Source organism: Tribolium madens, unplaced genomic scaffold, assembly GCF_015345945.1.
Source record: "Tribolium madens isolate multiple individuals breed KSU strain unplaced genomic scaffold, Tmad_KSU_1.1 Scaffold_3;HRSCAF=73;Tcas5.2_LG2, whole genome shotgun sequence".
In the NCBI taxonomy this organism is placed as follows: domain Eukaryota; kingdom Metazoa; phylum Arthropoda; class Insecta; order Coleoptera; family Tenebrionidae; genus Tribolium; species Tribolium madens.
In genome coordinates this window covers 4,306,191-4,322,881 of record NW_025401006.1, presented here as the reverse complement: position 1 = coordinate 4,322,881, position 16,691 = coordinate 4,306,191, and the positions used below count along the sequence as shown (strand labels likewise).

At 31.5% G+C, this 16,691-nt stretch overlaps 1 protein-coding gene across 1 annotated transcript in view; it reads left to right on the top strand.

Moving 5' to 3' along the window:
• The first annotated feature begins 14,434 nt into the window (after positions 1-14,434).
• The window catches only part of LOC123007010 (thermal hysteresis protein YL-1-like), a 2,898-nt gene continuing 641 nt past the window's right edge, over positions 14,435-16,691 (top strand). Inside the window, exons 1-2 of the mRNA XM_044402011.1 lie at positions 14,435-14,649; positions 14,866-14,883. Coding sequence (XP_044257946.1) covers positions 14,502-14,649; positions 14,866-14,883 — 166 coding nt within the window. The 5' untranslated portion in view covers positions 14,435-14,501. The remainder of the gene's footprint in view (positions 14,650-14,865; positions 14,884-16,691) is intronic.

Genomic DNA, 16,691 nt, shown 5'->3' with positions numbered 1-16,691 from the left:
AATGTAGAAAAGCGTAAAAAACATCGAAGAGTGTTATGAAAATTAAAAAACATTAAAACAAAAAGATAAAGAGTGTAAACATAAATGCGTTTTGTAAACAACCACATTAACGCAATTAAAGCAAGTAAACGTAATAAAAGTAAAGAAATAAACAGACAAAACACCAAATTTGGTTTCTAATACTGTGGTAAAAGTAGGAGTTTTGGTGTTTTGGGAGAGAAAACGAGTTTGATTCAAAACTAAGAATTATTTTTCGTTTTTTGCGTAAAGTGGCTTAGCCACTATTTTCGTTGATTCGTCCTCGGCAAACAAGCAATATGTATGAAGAGTGCCTATTTGCTTAAGCACCCAGTGACCTGAAGTTGGTCTTTTTTCAACGATCAATTTCCTGTGGCTGATTGTAGTGGGTCGTTTGTTTTGTGCGTCAAGTTTCCTTTTGATTCGAACACAGTTAATCTGAACTTTCGTTCATAAAAATCCCGACTTTTCCATATTAACCGGCGAATAAATCGGTTTTTGCGCTTCCAACTAATACGATCATAAATTCGCTTCTGAATAATGGCAGTCATCTTAAGCTACACTAGGCTTAAACAAACGACACTCCATCTGAAGCAATTCGTTAATCCCCGTTCAAGTTATTTATCTCGATTCCACAACCTCGTGCCTTTCTCATAACACATTTCGTGATACTCTGCACACGTCCAGAGGATTTATCGAAGATGGTTGCCAATTCGAACCTCACCACGAACCTTCTGGACCATCTCGACAAAACCTCACGAGGTTATTTTTATTGGTTTTATGATATCTCATATTATACGTCTGTTTTATTCCCGACTCTTATGGGGAACATTGCGATTGCCCTTACTTAAGTACAGTCGTATCGGCGACTTTATTGAAACAATATAGGCACATAAAGAATATAAACTTAGTTTTGTATTGCTTTACGTGAGGGGTGAAAATCACTGGTATCTACTTTTATTGGCCTTATTTCTTATACCATCTAACTCGTCTTTTTATACAAGGTCTCTCCAAATTAAGACATTCCGAGTTCAAAGCGTTGTGGAAGATCCTTCCAGAAGCACGAGAAAAAATTTGACGACTTCTTACAACGATATTAGAGGTCTGAAGATGCAGATTTTGCATCAAGTTATCTTCAAATAAAGGCTATGAATCTTGGCATTTATTTTTACTTACTATGGGCATTATACAAAATACTTTTTTATCTTTTGTTTTTGCCTTATTTTAAAAAAGGTGATTGCTTTTTTATTATTATTGTCAGTTGTGTTTAAAAAAAATTAGACACCAAATTTTATAACTGAGAGAGAAAAATCAATTACAAAGGGTAAATTGTAGATTTCTAAAATTAAAAAAATAATTTTTCATGCGACTGAGCTTTATTTGATTGTTTACGTCTGTTTAAAAGACAGTAGGTTGTATTTACTCATTGCTTACGCAAACTCGTCGGTAAGTATACAAAGTCGTCGCCAAACTATTTTTGGCGTTCTAAAACGATAAATAAATTTGAGATATGTATCTTATTAAAAAAAATAACAAAAATCAATCACGCACTAAATGTATGAATCAGCGGAATAATACGAAATTAGTAATGCTAGTAATCTTTATTATTGTCCAAAAGCCCTTTCTCTCTTAGTACAAGATTATCATCTTTAAGAGAGAAAAAGACAGATCGGATGAATACAGAGTAGCTTGGATAACATTAATTGTGTTTTATTATTTTTGACTTAATGTCCGGGACATCCTGTTGAATTGGTACAGGTTGTGGCTTTGTAACAGTTGGTTGAGTCAGTACAAGTTGTGGCTTCAAAACAGTCTTCGGATTTTGTACACGTCATTGCTTTATTACATTTTGTAGACCCAGTACATGTTTTTGCATTGATGCAATTTTTAGAATCGGTACACGTTAGTGCATTTGGACAGTTTCCACAATTAGTACATCCTGCTGTACAACTAGTACAATCAGCACCCCCAGTGCATTGGCAATAGTACTCGGAACACAAACACATAACTATAACTGCTATTAGTAGCAAGTTTTTTGTTGTAAAAGCCATAGTATTTTGTTTTTTCGTTATTTATTTCACTTTTAACTTCGGTCGACTGCTGAATTTGGCTTTACGCTCTACTTATATATATCATTTCAACCGACAGCAACGTCATAATGACCCCGATGTATAATTCATTAAAGATATGGAAGGAAACTACCTATTTTGAAAATAAGATAATGAAATAAGTACCAAAGAAGATTAGGTCGGTGAAAAAATGTATTGCAATGATTCGTCAACAAGAGTTTACGAATCATTGCAATACCTTATCATTTCTTTATCTTATTTTCAAAATAGGTAGTTTCCATAACATGTTGTTCTATTAAAAGATAATAAGGTAAGTTCGGGTAATAAGGCCCAACCGCCATCTACTCTTTTGATGTTTTATTATTTTTGCAAAATACAGAGTGTCTTACCTAAAATTTTTGGATCTAATATCTATATTATTTGCCAACGGATTCTAATGAAATTTAAAATGTAGAGTATTTAGTAGGAAGAGATTAATATGGCATTACTAAAACAACCCTAGTCCTTAAAATGTAATATTAACATATCTTTAAAAATGCTAAATTACTTAAAGTTTATATTAAATTATTAATGCCCAATGAAAAATGTCATAAGCAAAAATCTGTCTTTGAAAGAGGCCCACTTACAAGAAAAAAGAATAAAATTGTGTAAAAAGTAACTGAAGATGCGAAAAAAATGATGGGCGGCTAAAAAAAAAGAACTATATTACCGAATTTTAATCACCCCTGACTGTGACGTTGATATTTGACGGTTATTGTTTCCCTAATTTCAAAAAGTTAATAACGTAATTTAGAAACTGCATTTATTGGGCCAACCAGTTCAGTACAACATATGGCATCATATCGTTCTAAAGATTTTAAAGGTATTCTAACTTAATTTACCACAGGTTTTCGGGCTTGTACAGAATGTTACTGGGAGACGTTTTAGTGTTAAATTCTTTCAAAAATTAGGTCAAAATTTTGACAACATAATCGAAGTATTTCTGCTGATTGATACGAGTGATTTAGTTCATTTTTTATGTAGAGGTTCATTTTTTAGCCTTTAACAATATAATAGTAGTTTCGTTTAATTTTAAATTGAGAAAATATGTGTCAAAATATTTTTTTTACTTGATGTAATTTTTAAGTTGTCTACATTTTAGATTTCATAAAAATCCGTTGACAAATAACAGAGATATTAAACCCGAAAATCAAACGTGAGACACCCTGTATATGGTAATCAAAGTGAAAATGACAACCTTGCATGAGAAAACTTAAATGGTGATGTTAGTTCACATACCAGGTGAATAAAAAGTATGGAACGAAGCGTTTTTCTCGTAAACTAACCACTTCACAAAAAAATAATTAGTGTAGCGTAAAGTCCAATTAAAATGTGACCATTTATCAAGAATAACATTTTTCGAAATTTTTTTTAGTTTTCGAGTTCTGGAATTTTTTTTTTTTTTAAATGGCAACCCACTATGGTAATTTTTTTTAATTAAAGATTATGATCTAAAAATGACCTCTAATTAAACAGAATTGTTTTCTAGTCAGTACTTTTTTTTTAATAAATTGTTAAAGTTGCGTTTCGAGCCCATCACGAAGATTTTCCGAACTTGAACGAGGGAGTCGTTTCATGACTTTGGTCGTTGGAGAGCCCGGTTTTTGGTGCACGTGCTTTGGGGTGGTTCCGGATGGATCAATAAATGTAAAAACAAATCATTTTCTTCTATTTTTAGTCCATTCGAAACCACCCTAAAGCACATGCATAGAAATCAGCGCTCTCCCATGATAAAAAGCATGAAACAACCACTTCGGTTAAGTTCGGAAWATCTTCGTGATGAGCTCGGAATGCAACTTTAACAATTAATTAAAAAAAGTACTGGCTAAAAAACAATTTTATTTAATTAAAGGTCATTTTTAGATCATAATCTTTAATTAAAAAAATTATCATGGTGGGTTGCCATTTAAAAAAATTTTTTTTTTCTAAAACCCGAAAACTAAAAGAAATTTCGAAAAATGTTATTCTTGATAAATGGTCACATTTTAATTGGACTTTACGCTACACTAATTATTTTTTTTGTAAAGTGGTTAGTTTACGAGAAAAACGCTTCGTTCCATACTTTTTATTCACCTGGTATATCCTGCTTTAGAGGCGAATGTCATTTGGACAATGGTGGTGGACCAAATTTATTGCTCGGGACTGTATATACTGTATACAGGCTGTGTCACTTGTAATAAAGACCCTGACTGATTTTTAGACGCAACCCAAAATACATTCTCACAGTCAACTTTGCTTTTTGTACGTTTGAAAAATTTAGTTTATTAAATTCAAATCAAAGTACTTGTTGACATGTCATTAGTTAAATTTGACAGTATCATCAATTCCACTTTTTTTCCCCTTGAATACAAAATGTACTCAAACGACGAACAAATTGATATGGTCTTGATAAATGTGGAATGCTACGAAATGCTGTGGCTGAAACTGTACCATCAAAGGTACTCCGTAGGATTCCAATTTATAAAAATTGTCAAAGCTATCACAGGTACCTACATTTATATCTTTGAAAATTTTTAAACAGACCATAAATTAACGCATAGTAGTATCTGATAATGTATTTTGGGTTGCGTCGGAAAGTCGGTTAAGGTCTTTATTATATATGACTCACCCTGTATGTATGTATGTACATATAAAGCCAATCGACGTTTAAACTATTTTTGATTTTTTAAAACAGAAAACTCAATCACAAATAGTAAATTGCAAAATTTGATAAATAATGAATAAATAAATATAAATAAATAAAAAAAATATTTTTAGGCGACTGAGCTTTATTTGATTGTTTACGTCTGTTTCCAAGACAGTAGGTTGTATTTACTTGTTGCTAACCCAAACTCGTCGGTAGTATTCAAAGTCGTCGCCAAAGTATTTTTGGCGGTCTAGAACGGTAAGTAAATTTGATACATGTATTTTATTTGAAAAGTTAACAAAAATCAATTGCGCAAAAAATGTATGAAATCAGCGGAATAATACGAAATTAGTAATGTTAGTAATCTTTATTATTGTCCAAAAGCCCTTTCTCTCTTAGTACAAGATTATCATCTTTAAGAGAGGAAAAGACATATCGGATGAATACAGAGTAGCTTAGATAAAAATAATTGTGTTTTATTATTTTTGACTTAATGTCCGGGACATCCTGTTGAATTGGTACAGGTTGTGGCTTTGTAACAGTTGGTTGAGTCAGTACAAGTTGTGGCTTCAAAACAGTCTTCGGATTTTGTACACGTCATAGCTTTATTACATTTTGTAGACCCAGTGCATGTTACCGCATTGATACAGTTTTGAGAATCGGTACACGTTTGTGCATTTGGACAGTTTCCACAATTAGTACATGCTGCTGTACAACTAGTACAATCAGCACCCCCAGTGCATTGGCAGTAATACTCGGAACACAAACACATAACTACAAATGCTACTACTAGCAAGTTTTTTGTTGTAAAAGCCATAGTTTTTGTTGTTTCGTTATTTATTTCACTTTTAACTTTGTTCAACTGCTGAATGTGGCTTTACGTTCTACTTATATATCATTTTTCAACGGCAACGTCATAATGACCCCGGTGCCATAATTCATTATCTTGTTTACGAATCATTGCAATACCTTTTTTCCACCGACCTAATCTCCTTTGGTACTTATTTCATTATCTTATTTTCAAAATAGGTAGTTTCCATGACATGTTGTTCTATTAAAAGATAATAAGGTAAGGTAAGGTAAATTTCGAATTAATTCTGTATTAAAATCGAGCAAAATTGAATTGAAAATAACTCAAATTGCTTTATTTCAGCCTAAAATTGGAATTGAAGCAATTATTTTAATAAAAAAAACATTAATTTTGAATTAATTCTGCATTAAAATCGAGCAAAATTGGATTTTAAATAGCTCAAATTGTTTTATTTTGGAAGAAAACTTTTATTCAAAACATTATTAAAATAAATTTTAAGCCGGAAATTACCCTGAATCAAAATATTTCAACACAATAATGTTTAGCTTTAGCTAAACCACTTGAGAATATCACAAATTGCTTTATTTCCACCTAAAATTCGGATTGAAGAAATTATTTTTATAAAATGCATTAATTTCGAATTAATTATGTATTAAAATCGAGCAAAATTGGATTGAAAATAGCTAAAATTGCTTTATTTTGGAAGAAAACTCTTATTATGAAGCCAGTATTTGGTTGAAATACTTATTCAGGTTGATTCCCGGCTTAAAATTGAGCCAAATCGATTGAAAATAACACAAAATGCTTTGTTTCAGCCTTAATTAAAATTGAAACAATTATTTTTATAAAATACATTAATTTTGAATTAATTCTTTATTACAATCGAGCAAAATTGGATTAAAAACAGCTCAAATTGTTTTATTTTGGAGGAAAACTATTATTTACACTATTATATTGTTGTAATACTTTGATTTAGGTTGATTTCCTGCTTAAAATGAAGCCAAACCTCTTGAAAATATCACAAATTGCTTTATTTCAGCCTAAAATTGAGATAGAAGCAATGATTTTTATAAAATATATTAATTTCGAAGTAATAAGGCCCGACCGCTATCTACTCTTTTAATGTTTCATTATCTCGTTTGCAAAATACAGAGTGTCTTACCTAAGACTTTTGGATCTAAGATCTCTATTATTTGCCAACGGATTCTAACAAAATTTAAAATGTAGAGTATTTAGTAGGTAGAGAAAATCGCATTACTAAAACAACTCTACTCCTGAAAATGTAATTTTAACATGTCTTTTAAAAATGCTAAATTACTTAAAACTTATGTTAAATTATTAATTGACAATAAATATAAATATATAAATATAAATAAATAAAATAATAAATGCCATAAGCAAAAATCTGTTTTTGAAAGAGGTCCCGCTTACAAGAAAAAAGAATAAAATTGGGTTAAGATGCAAAAAATGGGCGGCTATAAAACGATATTACCATATTTTAATCTCTCCTGACTGTCAGGCGACAATGAGGTTGATTGTTGATGGTTATTGTTTCCCTAATTTCAAAAATTTAATAACGTAATTTAGGAACTGCATTTATGTATGTATCTTATTAAAAAAAAAACAAAAAAAATGTATGAAATCAGGAGAATTATACGAAATTAGTAATGCTAGTAATGTTTATTATTGTCCAAAAGCCCTTTCTCTCTTAGTACAAGGTTATCATCTTTAAGAGAGAAAAAGACAGATCGGATGAATACAGAATAGCTTGGATAAAAATAATTGTGTTTTATTATCTTTGACAACAAATATTTAACGTCTGGGACATCCTGTTGAATTGGTACAGGCTGTGGCTCTGTAACAGTTGGTTGAGCCAGTACAAGTTGTGGCTATAAAACAGTCTTGTGAGCCTGTGCATGTCGTAGCTCTATTACATTTTGTAGACCCAGTGCATGTTCTTGCATTGATACAGTTTTGAGAATTAGTACAGGTTACAGCATTTGGACAGTTTCCACAACCAGTGCATGCTGCGGTACAACTAGTACAATCAGAACCCCCAGTGCATTGACAGTTATACTCGGAACACAAACACATAACTATAACTGCTATTAGTAGCAAGTTTTTTGTTGTAAAAGCCATAGTATTTTGTTTTTTTCGTTATTTATTTCACTTTTTACTTCGGTCGACTGCGGAATTTGGTTCTACGCTCTACTTATATACCATTTTTCAACCGACGGCAACGTCATAATGACCTCGGTGCATTATCTTGTTTGGTAATTACAGGGTGTCTCACCTAAGACTTTCGGATATAATATCTCTATTATTTGCCAAGGGATTCTAATGAAATTTAAAATATAGAGTATCTAGTAGGTAAAAATCAGAATCGCGTTAGTAAAACAACCCTAGTCTAAATTACTTAAAATTTATATTAAATTGTTAATCGCCAATAAAAAATGACATAAGCAAAAATCTGTTTTTGAAAGGGATCTCGCTTACAAGAAAAAAATAAATAAAATTGTGTAAAACGTGGCTGAAGATATTACTAAATTTTAATCACCCCTGAGTGTCAGACGACAATGACGTTGATATTTGACTTTTATTGTTTCTCTAACTTCAAAAAGTTAATAACGTAATTTAGGAACTGCATTTATTGGGTTAACCAGTTCAGTACAACAAAAAATGTTCGAAGGTACCACCATTGGCATCATATAACGTGTTCTAACTTAATTTACCACGGGTTTTCAGGATTGTACAAATTGTTATTAGGAGACGTTTTAGAGTTAACTTTGATAAAATTCTTTCAAACATTAGGTCAAAATTCTAACAACGTAATCAACGAATTTCTTATAGCGATTAATTTTTTAGTGTTTAACATTATAACAGTAGTTTCGCTTAATTTTAAATTGAGGAAATATGTGTTAAAATGATTTATTTTTATCTTGAGATAATTTTATAAATACTAACTGAATCTCCACCTTTTAAGTTGCCTACATTTTAAATTTCATAAAAATCTGTTACCAACTAACAGAGATATTAGACTCGGAAGTCTTACGTGCGACACTCTGTATATGGTAATGAATGTGAAAATTGAAAATGACAACCTTGCATGACAAAACTTAAATGGTAAGGTTAGCTCACATATAGCCTGCTTTAAAGGCGAATGTCATTTGGACATTTGTCGTGGACCAAATTTATTGTCCGGCACTGTATACAGGATGCACCAGAACTCGCGCCCCAGAGAAAATTTTCAAATTAGGTAAGATACCAGGAGCATGAAAAAAATGTTTAAAAAATTCTATCTGTCAAAAAATTTATATTCATTTGTTGACATTTAACATTTTTTATGTCTATTTAATGATACTGAGGATCTTTATTTCGTAAAGGTACAAAAATTTTGCCAATAAAAGCCACAAATAATATTAAACAGTTACAATTTAGGATACAGCTTCCTTGTTTCTTCTTCTAATAGCCTGTAGCAATAAAACTTGGAAAATTATTTTTCCAACAGAAATAGAGTCAAAGTGCAAAATTTAAACTCTCATAACTTCGAAATTTTTATAGATAAAATTTTTTTAACATTTTTTCCATGTTTCTAAATCTTAGCTTACATGGCATTTTTTTTCTGGGAAGCGAGTTCTGGCGCATTTTTCATTTTTTAAAACAGAAAAGTCAATCACAAAAAGTAAATTGAAAAATTTAATAAGTAATAAATAAATTTTTTTACGCGACTTTATTTGATTATTTACGTCTGTTTCCAAGAATTTACTTTGCTAACCCAAACTCGTCGGTAAGTAAATTTGAGACATGTATTTTATTTGAAAAGTTAACAAAAATCAATTGCACAAAAAATTTATGAAATCAGCGAAATAATACGAAATTAGTAATGTTAGTAAGGTTTATTATTGTCCAAAAGCCCTTTCTCTCTTAGTACAAGATTATCATCTTTAAGAGAGAAAAAGACATATCGGATGAATACAGAGTAGCTTAGATAAAAATAATTGTGTTTATTTTGACAATAAAAAACTTAATGTCCGGGACATCCTGATGAATTGGTACAGGCTGTGGCTTTGTAACAGTTGGTTGAGTCAGTACAAGTTTTGGCTATAAAACAGTCTTGTGAGCCAGTACAAGTCGTAGCTCTATTACATTTTGTAGACCCAGTACATGTTACTGCATTGATACAGTTTTGAGAATTAGTACAAGTTACAGCATTTGGACAGTTTCCACAACCAGTGCATGCTGCTGTACAACTAGTGCAATCAGCACCCCCAGTGCATTGGCAGTAATACTCAGAACACAAACACATAACTAAAAATGCTATTACTAGCAAGTTTTTTATTGTAAAAGCCATAGTATTTTGTTTTTTCGTTATTTAATTCACTTTTTACTTCGGTTGACTACGAATTTGGCTCTACGCTCGACTTATATACCATTTTTCAACCGACGGAAACGTCATAATGACCCCGGTGCATAATTCATTATCTTGTTTACGAATCATTGCAGTACCTTTTTTCCACCGACATAGTCTATTTTGGTACTTGTTTGATTATCTTATTTTCAAAATAGGTAGTTTCCATAGCATGTTGTTATAATTAAAAGATAATAAGGTAAGTTCGGGTAATAAGGCCCGACTGCCATCTACTCTTTTGATGTTTGCTAGATATGTAGGTAGTATATGGTATATGATATCATTTCTCGATCGTAAATTTAAAACGTATTTTTACAGCAGCTTTTGTTCTTCATATTATAAATACTGCGCTGTTTCTCTAAAGCTGTGCTTATATACAGAGTACGCCAGAACTCGCGCCCCATAGAAAAATGCCAAAGTTTGCACTTTGACTCTATTTATTTCTGTTGGAGAAATAATTTTCCAAGTTTTTTTGCTACACGTTGTTAGAAGAGGAAACAAGTAAGCTGTATCCTAAATTGTAACTCTGTTCAATGTTATTTGTGGCTTTTATTGGCAAAATTTTTGTGCCTTTATTAAATAATTCTAAAAAAAAACATGTACAGGATCATCTTTATCATTAAAAAGACATAAAAAAATGTGAAATGTCAAAAACTAAATGTCAAAATTTTTTGACAGATAGAATTTTTGAAACATTTTTTCCATGTTTCTGGTATCTTATCTTACTTGATTTTTTTCTCTGGGGCGCGAGTTCTGGCGCACCTGTATAGTATTTTATATTGGCGATTAATAATTTGATATAAATTTTAGTTCTCAGGATGACCACTTTGTGGTTGAAAAGCGTGTGTTAAAAATAAAAGTTTGATGTATCGGGTTAAATGGTATATGTGTTTATAAATCTTAAGTATTTTAGCATTTTTAAACGACTACTAAATAATCTACGTTTTAATTTTCGTTAGAATCAATTAGCAAATAACAGAGATAGGTATTAAATTCGAAATTCTGTATACACAGTGTGTTGTAAGTTTCGGACAAGCTCGTTGTTGGTTGCTGTCTAACATCTGTAGGTACAGAGTCTAAAAACTTGTTTGGTTTTTAATTCAGTTTCTGGTTTTGAAATTACTACCACCCAAAGATGAGAGTAAAGAGTGTTTGAAAATTTATTTCTTATAATAATAATGAGATATTAAGTGGTTTTTATAAGTTGTAAATTGTAATCCATAATACAAATCTAAATAAGAAAATAATGTTTTAATGTTGTTTTAAAAAAGATAAAAAAAGTAAAAAAAATCCTCTGATAACAAAACTTTTTTCATGATTAATTGTTGCCTGTCTGAGACTCATGACACACAACAACATGTTATTGTAAACAGGATAAGCAAATAAGTACCAAAGCCATTGTAAAGTCGAGAAAAAGTTTGGAAACTACATACAGGGTGTTTCAGAACTCGCGCCCCAGAAAAAAATTTCATGTAAGATAAGATTCCAGTAACATTAAAAAAGGTTTCAGAAATTCTATCTGTCAAAAAATTTGGACATTTATTTTTGAAATTTGACATCTATTTATGTCTATGTAGTGTTACTGTGTATGTTTTTTCATAATTATTTAGTAAAGGTCCAGAAATGTGCCATTAAACGCCACAAAATAACGTTAAAAATAGTTACAATTGGATAGATACCTACAGCTTCATTGTTTCTTCTTTTAATATCCTGTAGCAAAAAAACTTGGAAAATTATTTTTCCAATACAAATAAATAGTCAAAGTTTAAACTGCCATAATTTTGAAATTTTTATAGGTAGAATCTTTTTAACATTTTTTCTATATTCCTTGTGTTTTACCTTACATCGCATTTTTCTCTGTGGTGCGAGTTCTGAAACACTCGGTATTTTTCAAACAAGATAAGTAAACAAAATAAGTACTAAAGTAATTAATAGTTGGTGGAAAAAAGGTATTGTAATAATTCGTAAACAAGATAATGAAATATGCACCGAGGTCATTATGACGTTGCCGTGGGTTGAAACATGTTATATAGTAGAGCGCGGAGTCAAATTCAACAGTCGACCGAAGTAAAAAGCGAAATAAATAACAAAAAAAAACACACAATACTATGGCTTTTACAACAAAAAACTTGCTAGTAATAGCATTTGTGGTTATGTGTTTGTGTTCCGAGTACTACTGCCAATGCACTGGGGGTTCTGATTGTACTAGTTGTACCGCAGCATGCACTGGTTGTGGAAACTGTCCAAATGCACAAACTTGTACTAATTCGCAAAACTGTATCAATGCAAGAACATGCACTGGGTCTACAAAATGTAACAAGGCTACGACGTGTACAAACTCGCAAGACTGTTTTATAGCCACAACTTGTACTGACTCAACCAACTGTTACAGAGCCACAGCCTGTACTAATTCATCAGGATGTCCCAGACGTTAAATATTACATATTTAACAATAAGTTTTATTGTCAAAAATAATAAAACACAATAAAGATTATTAACATTATTAATTTCGTATTATTCCGCTGATTTCACCATTTTTTGAGCGATTTATTTTTGCTACTTTTTTAATAAAATACATATCTTAAATTTACTTACCGTTCTAGACCGCCAAAAATACTTTGGCGACGACTTTAAGATTTAATCCTTTATTTGAAGATAACTTGATGCAAAGTCTGCATCTTCAGACCTCTAATATTGTTGTAAGAAGCCGTCAATTTTTTTCTCGTGCTCTTGGTAAGAATTTTTACAACGCTCTGAACTCGAAATGCTTTAATTTTGAGAGACCTTCTATAAAAAAAGACGAGTTTGATGGTATTTTCTTATACCATTATTATTTTCTTATTTCTTTAAGGCCAATAAAAATAGATACCAGTGATTTTCACCCTTCATCTAAGGCAATACAAAATTAAGTTTATATTCTTTATGTACCTATGTTGTCTAAATAAAGTCGCCAATACAACTGTACTTAAGTAAGAGCAATCGCAATGTTCCCCATAAGAGTCGGGAATAAAACAGACGTATATATGAGATATCATAAAAACCAATAAAAATAACCTCGTGGGGTTTTGTCGAGATGGTCCAAAAGGTTCGTGGTGAGGTTCGAACCATCTTCGATAAATCCTCTGGACGTGTGCAGAGTATCAAGAAATGTGTTTTGAGAAAGGCATGAGGTTCTGGAATCACCACCTTTTAAGTTATCTAGGTTTTAAATTTCATAAAAATCTCTTACAATAGACCCGAAAGTTTTACTGGGACACCTGTATATAGTTTTTGAGAAAAATATTGATAGGTAAGACCTGTAATTGTGTAACAATCGAGAAAAATGTTTTCTAGGCAAAGCTTTAGGGAAATAGCACAGTTTTTATAATATGAAGAACGAAAGCTGCTGCAAAAACATGTTTCAAGTTTACCATCGAAAAATGATATTTGCATTACCATACACTACATAGTAGCAAACATCAAAAAAGCAGATGGCGGTCGGGCTTTGTTACCAAGACTTTTCTTATTATCTTTTAATATAACAACATGCTATGGAAACTAGATATTTTTAAAATAAGATATTGAAATAATTACCAAAGTGATTAGCTCGGTGGAAAAAGCTATTGCAAGAATTCGTAAACAAGATAATAAAATATGCACCAAGTCATTTGGGTATATAGTAGAGCGTAGAGCCAAATTTGGCAGTCGACCGAAATAAGAAGTGAAATAAATAACGAAAAAACAAAATACTATGGCTTTTAGAAAAACCTTGCTAGTAAGTAGTAAAAACACATTTTACATTGACTGTCGGAAAATTATATTTACATCATATACCATATACTACATATCTAACAAATACCAAAGGGTAGATGGCGGTCGGGCTTTATTACTCAAACTTACCTTATTATCTTTTAATATAACAACATGCTATGGAAACTATATATTTATATACAGGCTGATTCAAAACTGTTGGACCATCTCTTGGGTGCTGATAAAGGACATCCAACTAAGTTAAAAATTTCTATGACAAAAATTTTTTAAGCTTTTGACCGTCCAGATGATATTTTCTTAAATTTAGTTAGCGGAAACGGTAGATCTTGCAACAAAAAAATCACCAATTTTTGTCTTATTGGGTACAAGACATTTAACAAAATAGAAAATTTAACAATAAATTAAATTCGACAACATTGGAAACAAAAGAGTTAAGATGTATACATGATAATATAGAAATTGACAGTTGTGTTTTTTTTTTCTCAAAAATAGGTTTAAAAACATTTGAATTCATTTTTGTGCTTATCTGAGAGTTTTCTATCACCATTGGAGAGTTGGTCCGACACTTTTGAATCTCCCTGTATATAATAAAATAATTACCAAAGTACATTAGTTCGGTGGAAAAAAGGTATTGCAGTAATTCGTAAATAAGATAATGAAATATGCACGTCATTATGGCGTCGCTGTCATTGAAAAAAAAGTATATAAGTAGAGCGTAGAGCCAAATTGAGCAGTCGAACGAAGTAAAAAGTGAAATAAAGAACGAAAAAACAAAATACTATGGATTTTACAAAAAACTTGCTAATAATAGCAGTCATAGTAATGAGTTTGTGTTCCGAGTATTACTGCCAATGCGATGGGGGTGCTGATTGTTCTAGTTGTACAACAGCATGCACTGGTTGTGGAAACTGTCCAAATGCAATAACCTGTACTAATTCTAGAAACTGTCCAAATGCAATAACATGTACCGATTCTACAAATTGCATCAGGGCAGCAACATGTACTACGTCTAGAAGCTGTAACCGAGCCGTGACGTGTACAACGTCACAAGACTGTTTTAGAGCCACAACATGTACTAGTTCAACCAACTGTTACAGAGCTACAACATGTACAGACTCAACCAACTGTTACAATGCTACAATAGCCTGTACCAATTCAACAGGTTGTCCGAGGCGTTAAGTTTTTTTATTATTGTAAAAATAATAAAACCCAATAATTTTTATCGAAGTTATTCTGTATTTTATTCAAACTGTCTTTTTGTTCCCTAAAAAAGATAATCTTGTATGTACTGGGAGAGTAAAGGTTACTGGACCATAATTATCGTCATTAATTTGATCATACTTTATAACTATAATTATAATTTTTATAATCAAGAATTTCACGAGTTTCTCAACGCCAATCGTCCGTAACGTTTAAAATGCAATTTTACAAATTTTAACTAATAATACTGAAGAAATAAGCTTAGAACAAAGCGTTAATTTAGTAGAAGGAACGCCGAGACATTTACACGAAAGTTTTTCTTTGATTTTGGCTTTTTGTCCTCGTACATTTACGATTACTTTTTATAAAATAATTTCTGAAATGTCAAAAATCAAACGCAATTTGTATGGCCTACCACGTTTGGACCTTAACTTTGTTAGAATTTTATTTTATTCAAATTTTTGACTAAAAATAATGTGATTGTGAACAAAAATTGCATACAAACCTCGGTGGTAATGGCATTACCCCTTGTGCTTTATACAGGATGCGCCAGAACTCACGCCCCAGAGACAAATGCCATATAAGGTAAGATAGCAGGAACACGGAAAAAATGTTAGAAACATTTTATCTATAAAAATTTCGAAGTTATGAGGGTTTTAAATTTTGCACTCTGACTATTTATTTCTGTTGGAAAAATAATTTTTCAAGTTTTTTTTGCTATAGGCTATTAAAAGAGGAAACAAGGCAGCTGTATCCTAAATTGTAACTATGTTCAATGTTATTTGTAGCTTTTATTGCCAAAATTTTTGTACCTGTACTAAATAATTGTAAAAAAACATATATATGATCATCAGTATCATTAAATAGACATAAAAAATGTCAGATGTCAAAAAATAAATGTCAAAAATTTTTGACACTTAGAATTTTTTAAACATTTTTCCCATGTTCCTGGTATCTTACTTTACTTGAAAATTTTCTCTGGGGCGCGAGTTCTGGCGTAGCCTGTATACATAAGTGTTTTCCTTACATAGGCACTTGGGGTAATACGCCATATTTACCACCTAGTTTGTAATGTACTATTCCCACATCATATACCATATACTATAGGGTAGGTCATCTGCTAGTTTCTTTTTAAGGTTGTTATTAAAACTACACTGTTGAATATTTTTGAATGATCGTTGCTTTGTTCAAGAGAGTTCACCTTCCGATTATTTATGAAAAATTATTTTAGTTAAATGGCTGCCGCGGCTGGCTTGGCAGTGGCACATTCCCTTAACCCAATTTTGCAATATATTGTCGATTATTTGTGACTATTTCACGAATAGCTCGATGGATGTTTTCTTTAAGTGCGTCAATTGTTTGTGGATCGTTGGAGTAACAACGGTCTATAACATTTCCCTATAAGAAAATAGTCAAACAGCGTCAAATCGCATTTCGACGAAATTTTTTTCTCATCTTTCGCACAGTTTTTGCAACACAGCTCTCACTTTGGAAATAATATTTCAATATTTCCCAGCGTTGTTCAATCGTAAAATGATTTATTTCTTACAACGGAGGGTTGACACACCTATATACCAATATGTCAGGGGCGTCACTGTTACTAATGTGAAAATAAGACGCATTTCAAAAAGAAACTAACAAATGGTCCACACATTACATATCTAACAAACGTCAAAAGAGTAGATGACGGTCGAGCCTTATTACCCGAACTTACCTTACTATCTTGTAATATGACAACATGTTATGGAAACTACATATTTTGAAAATAAG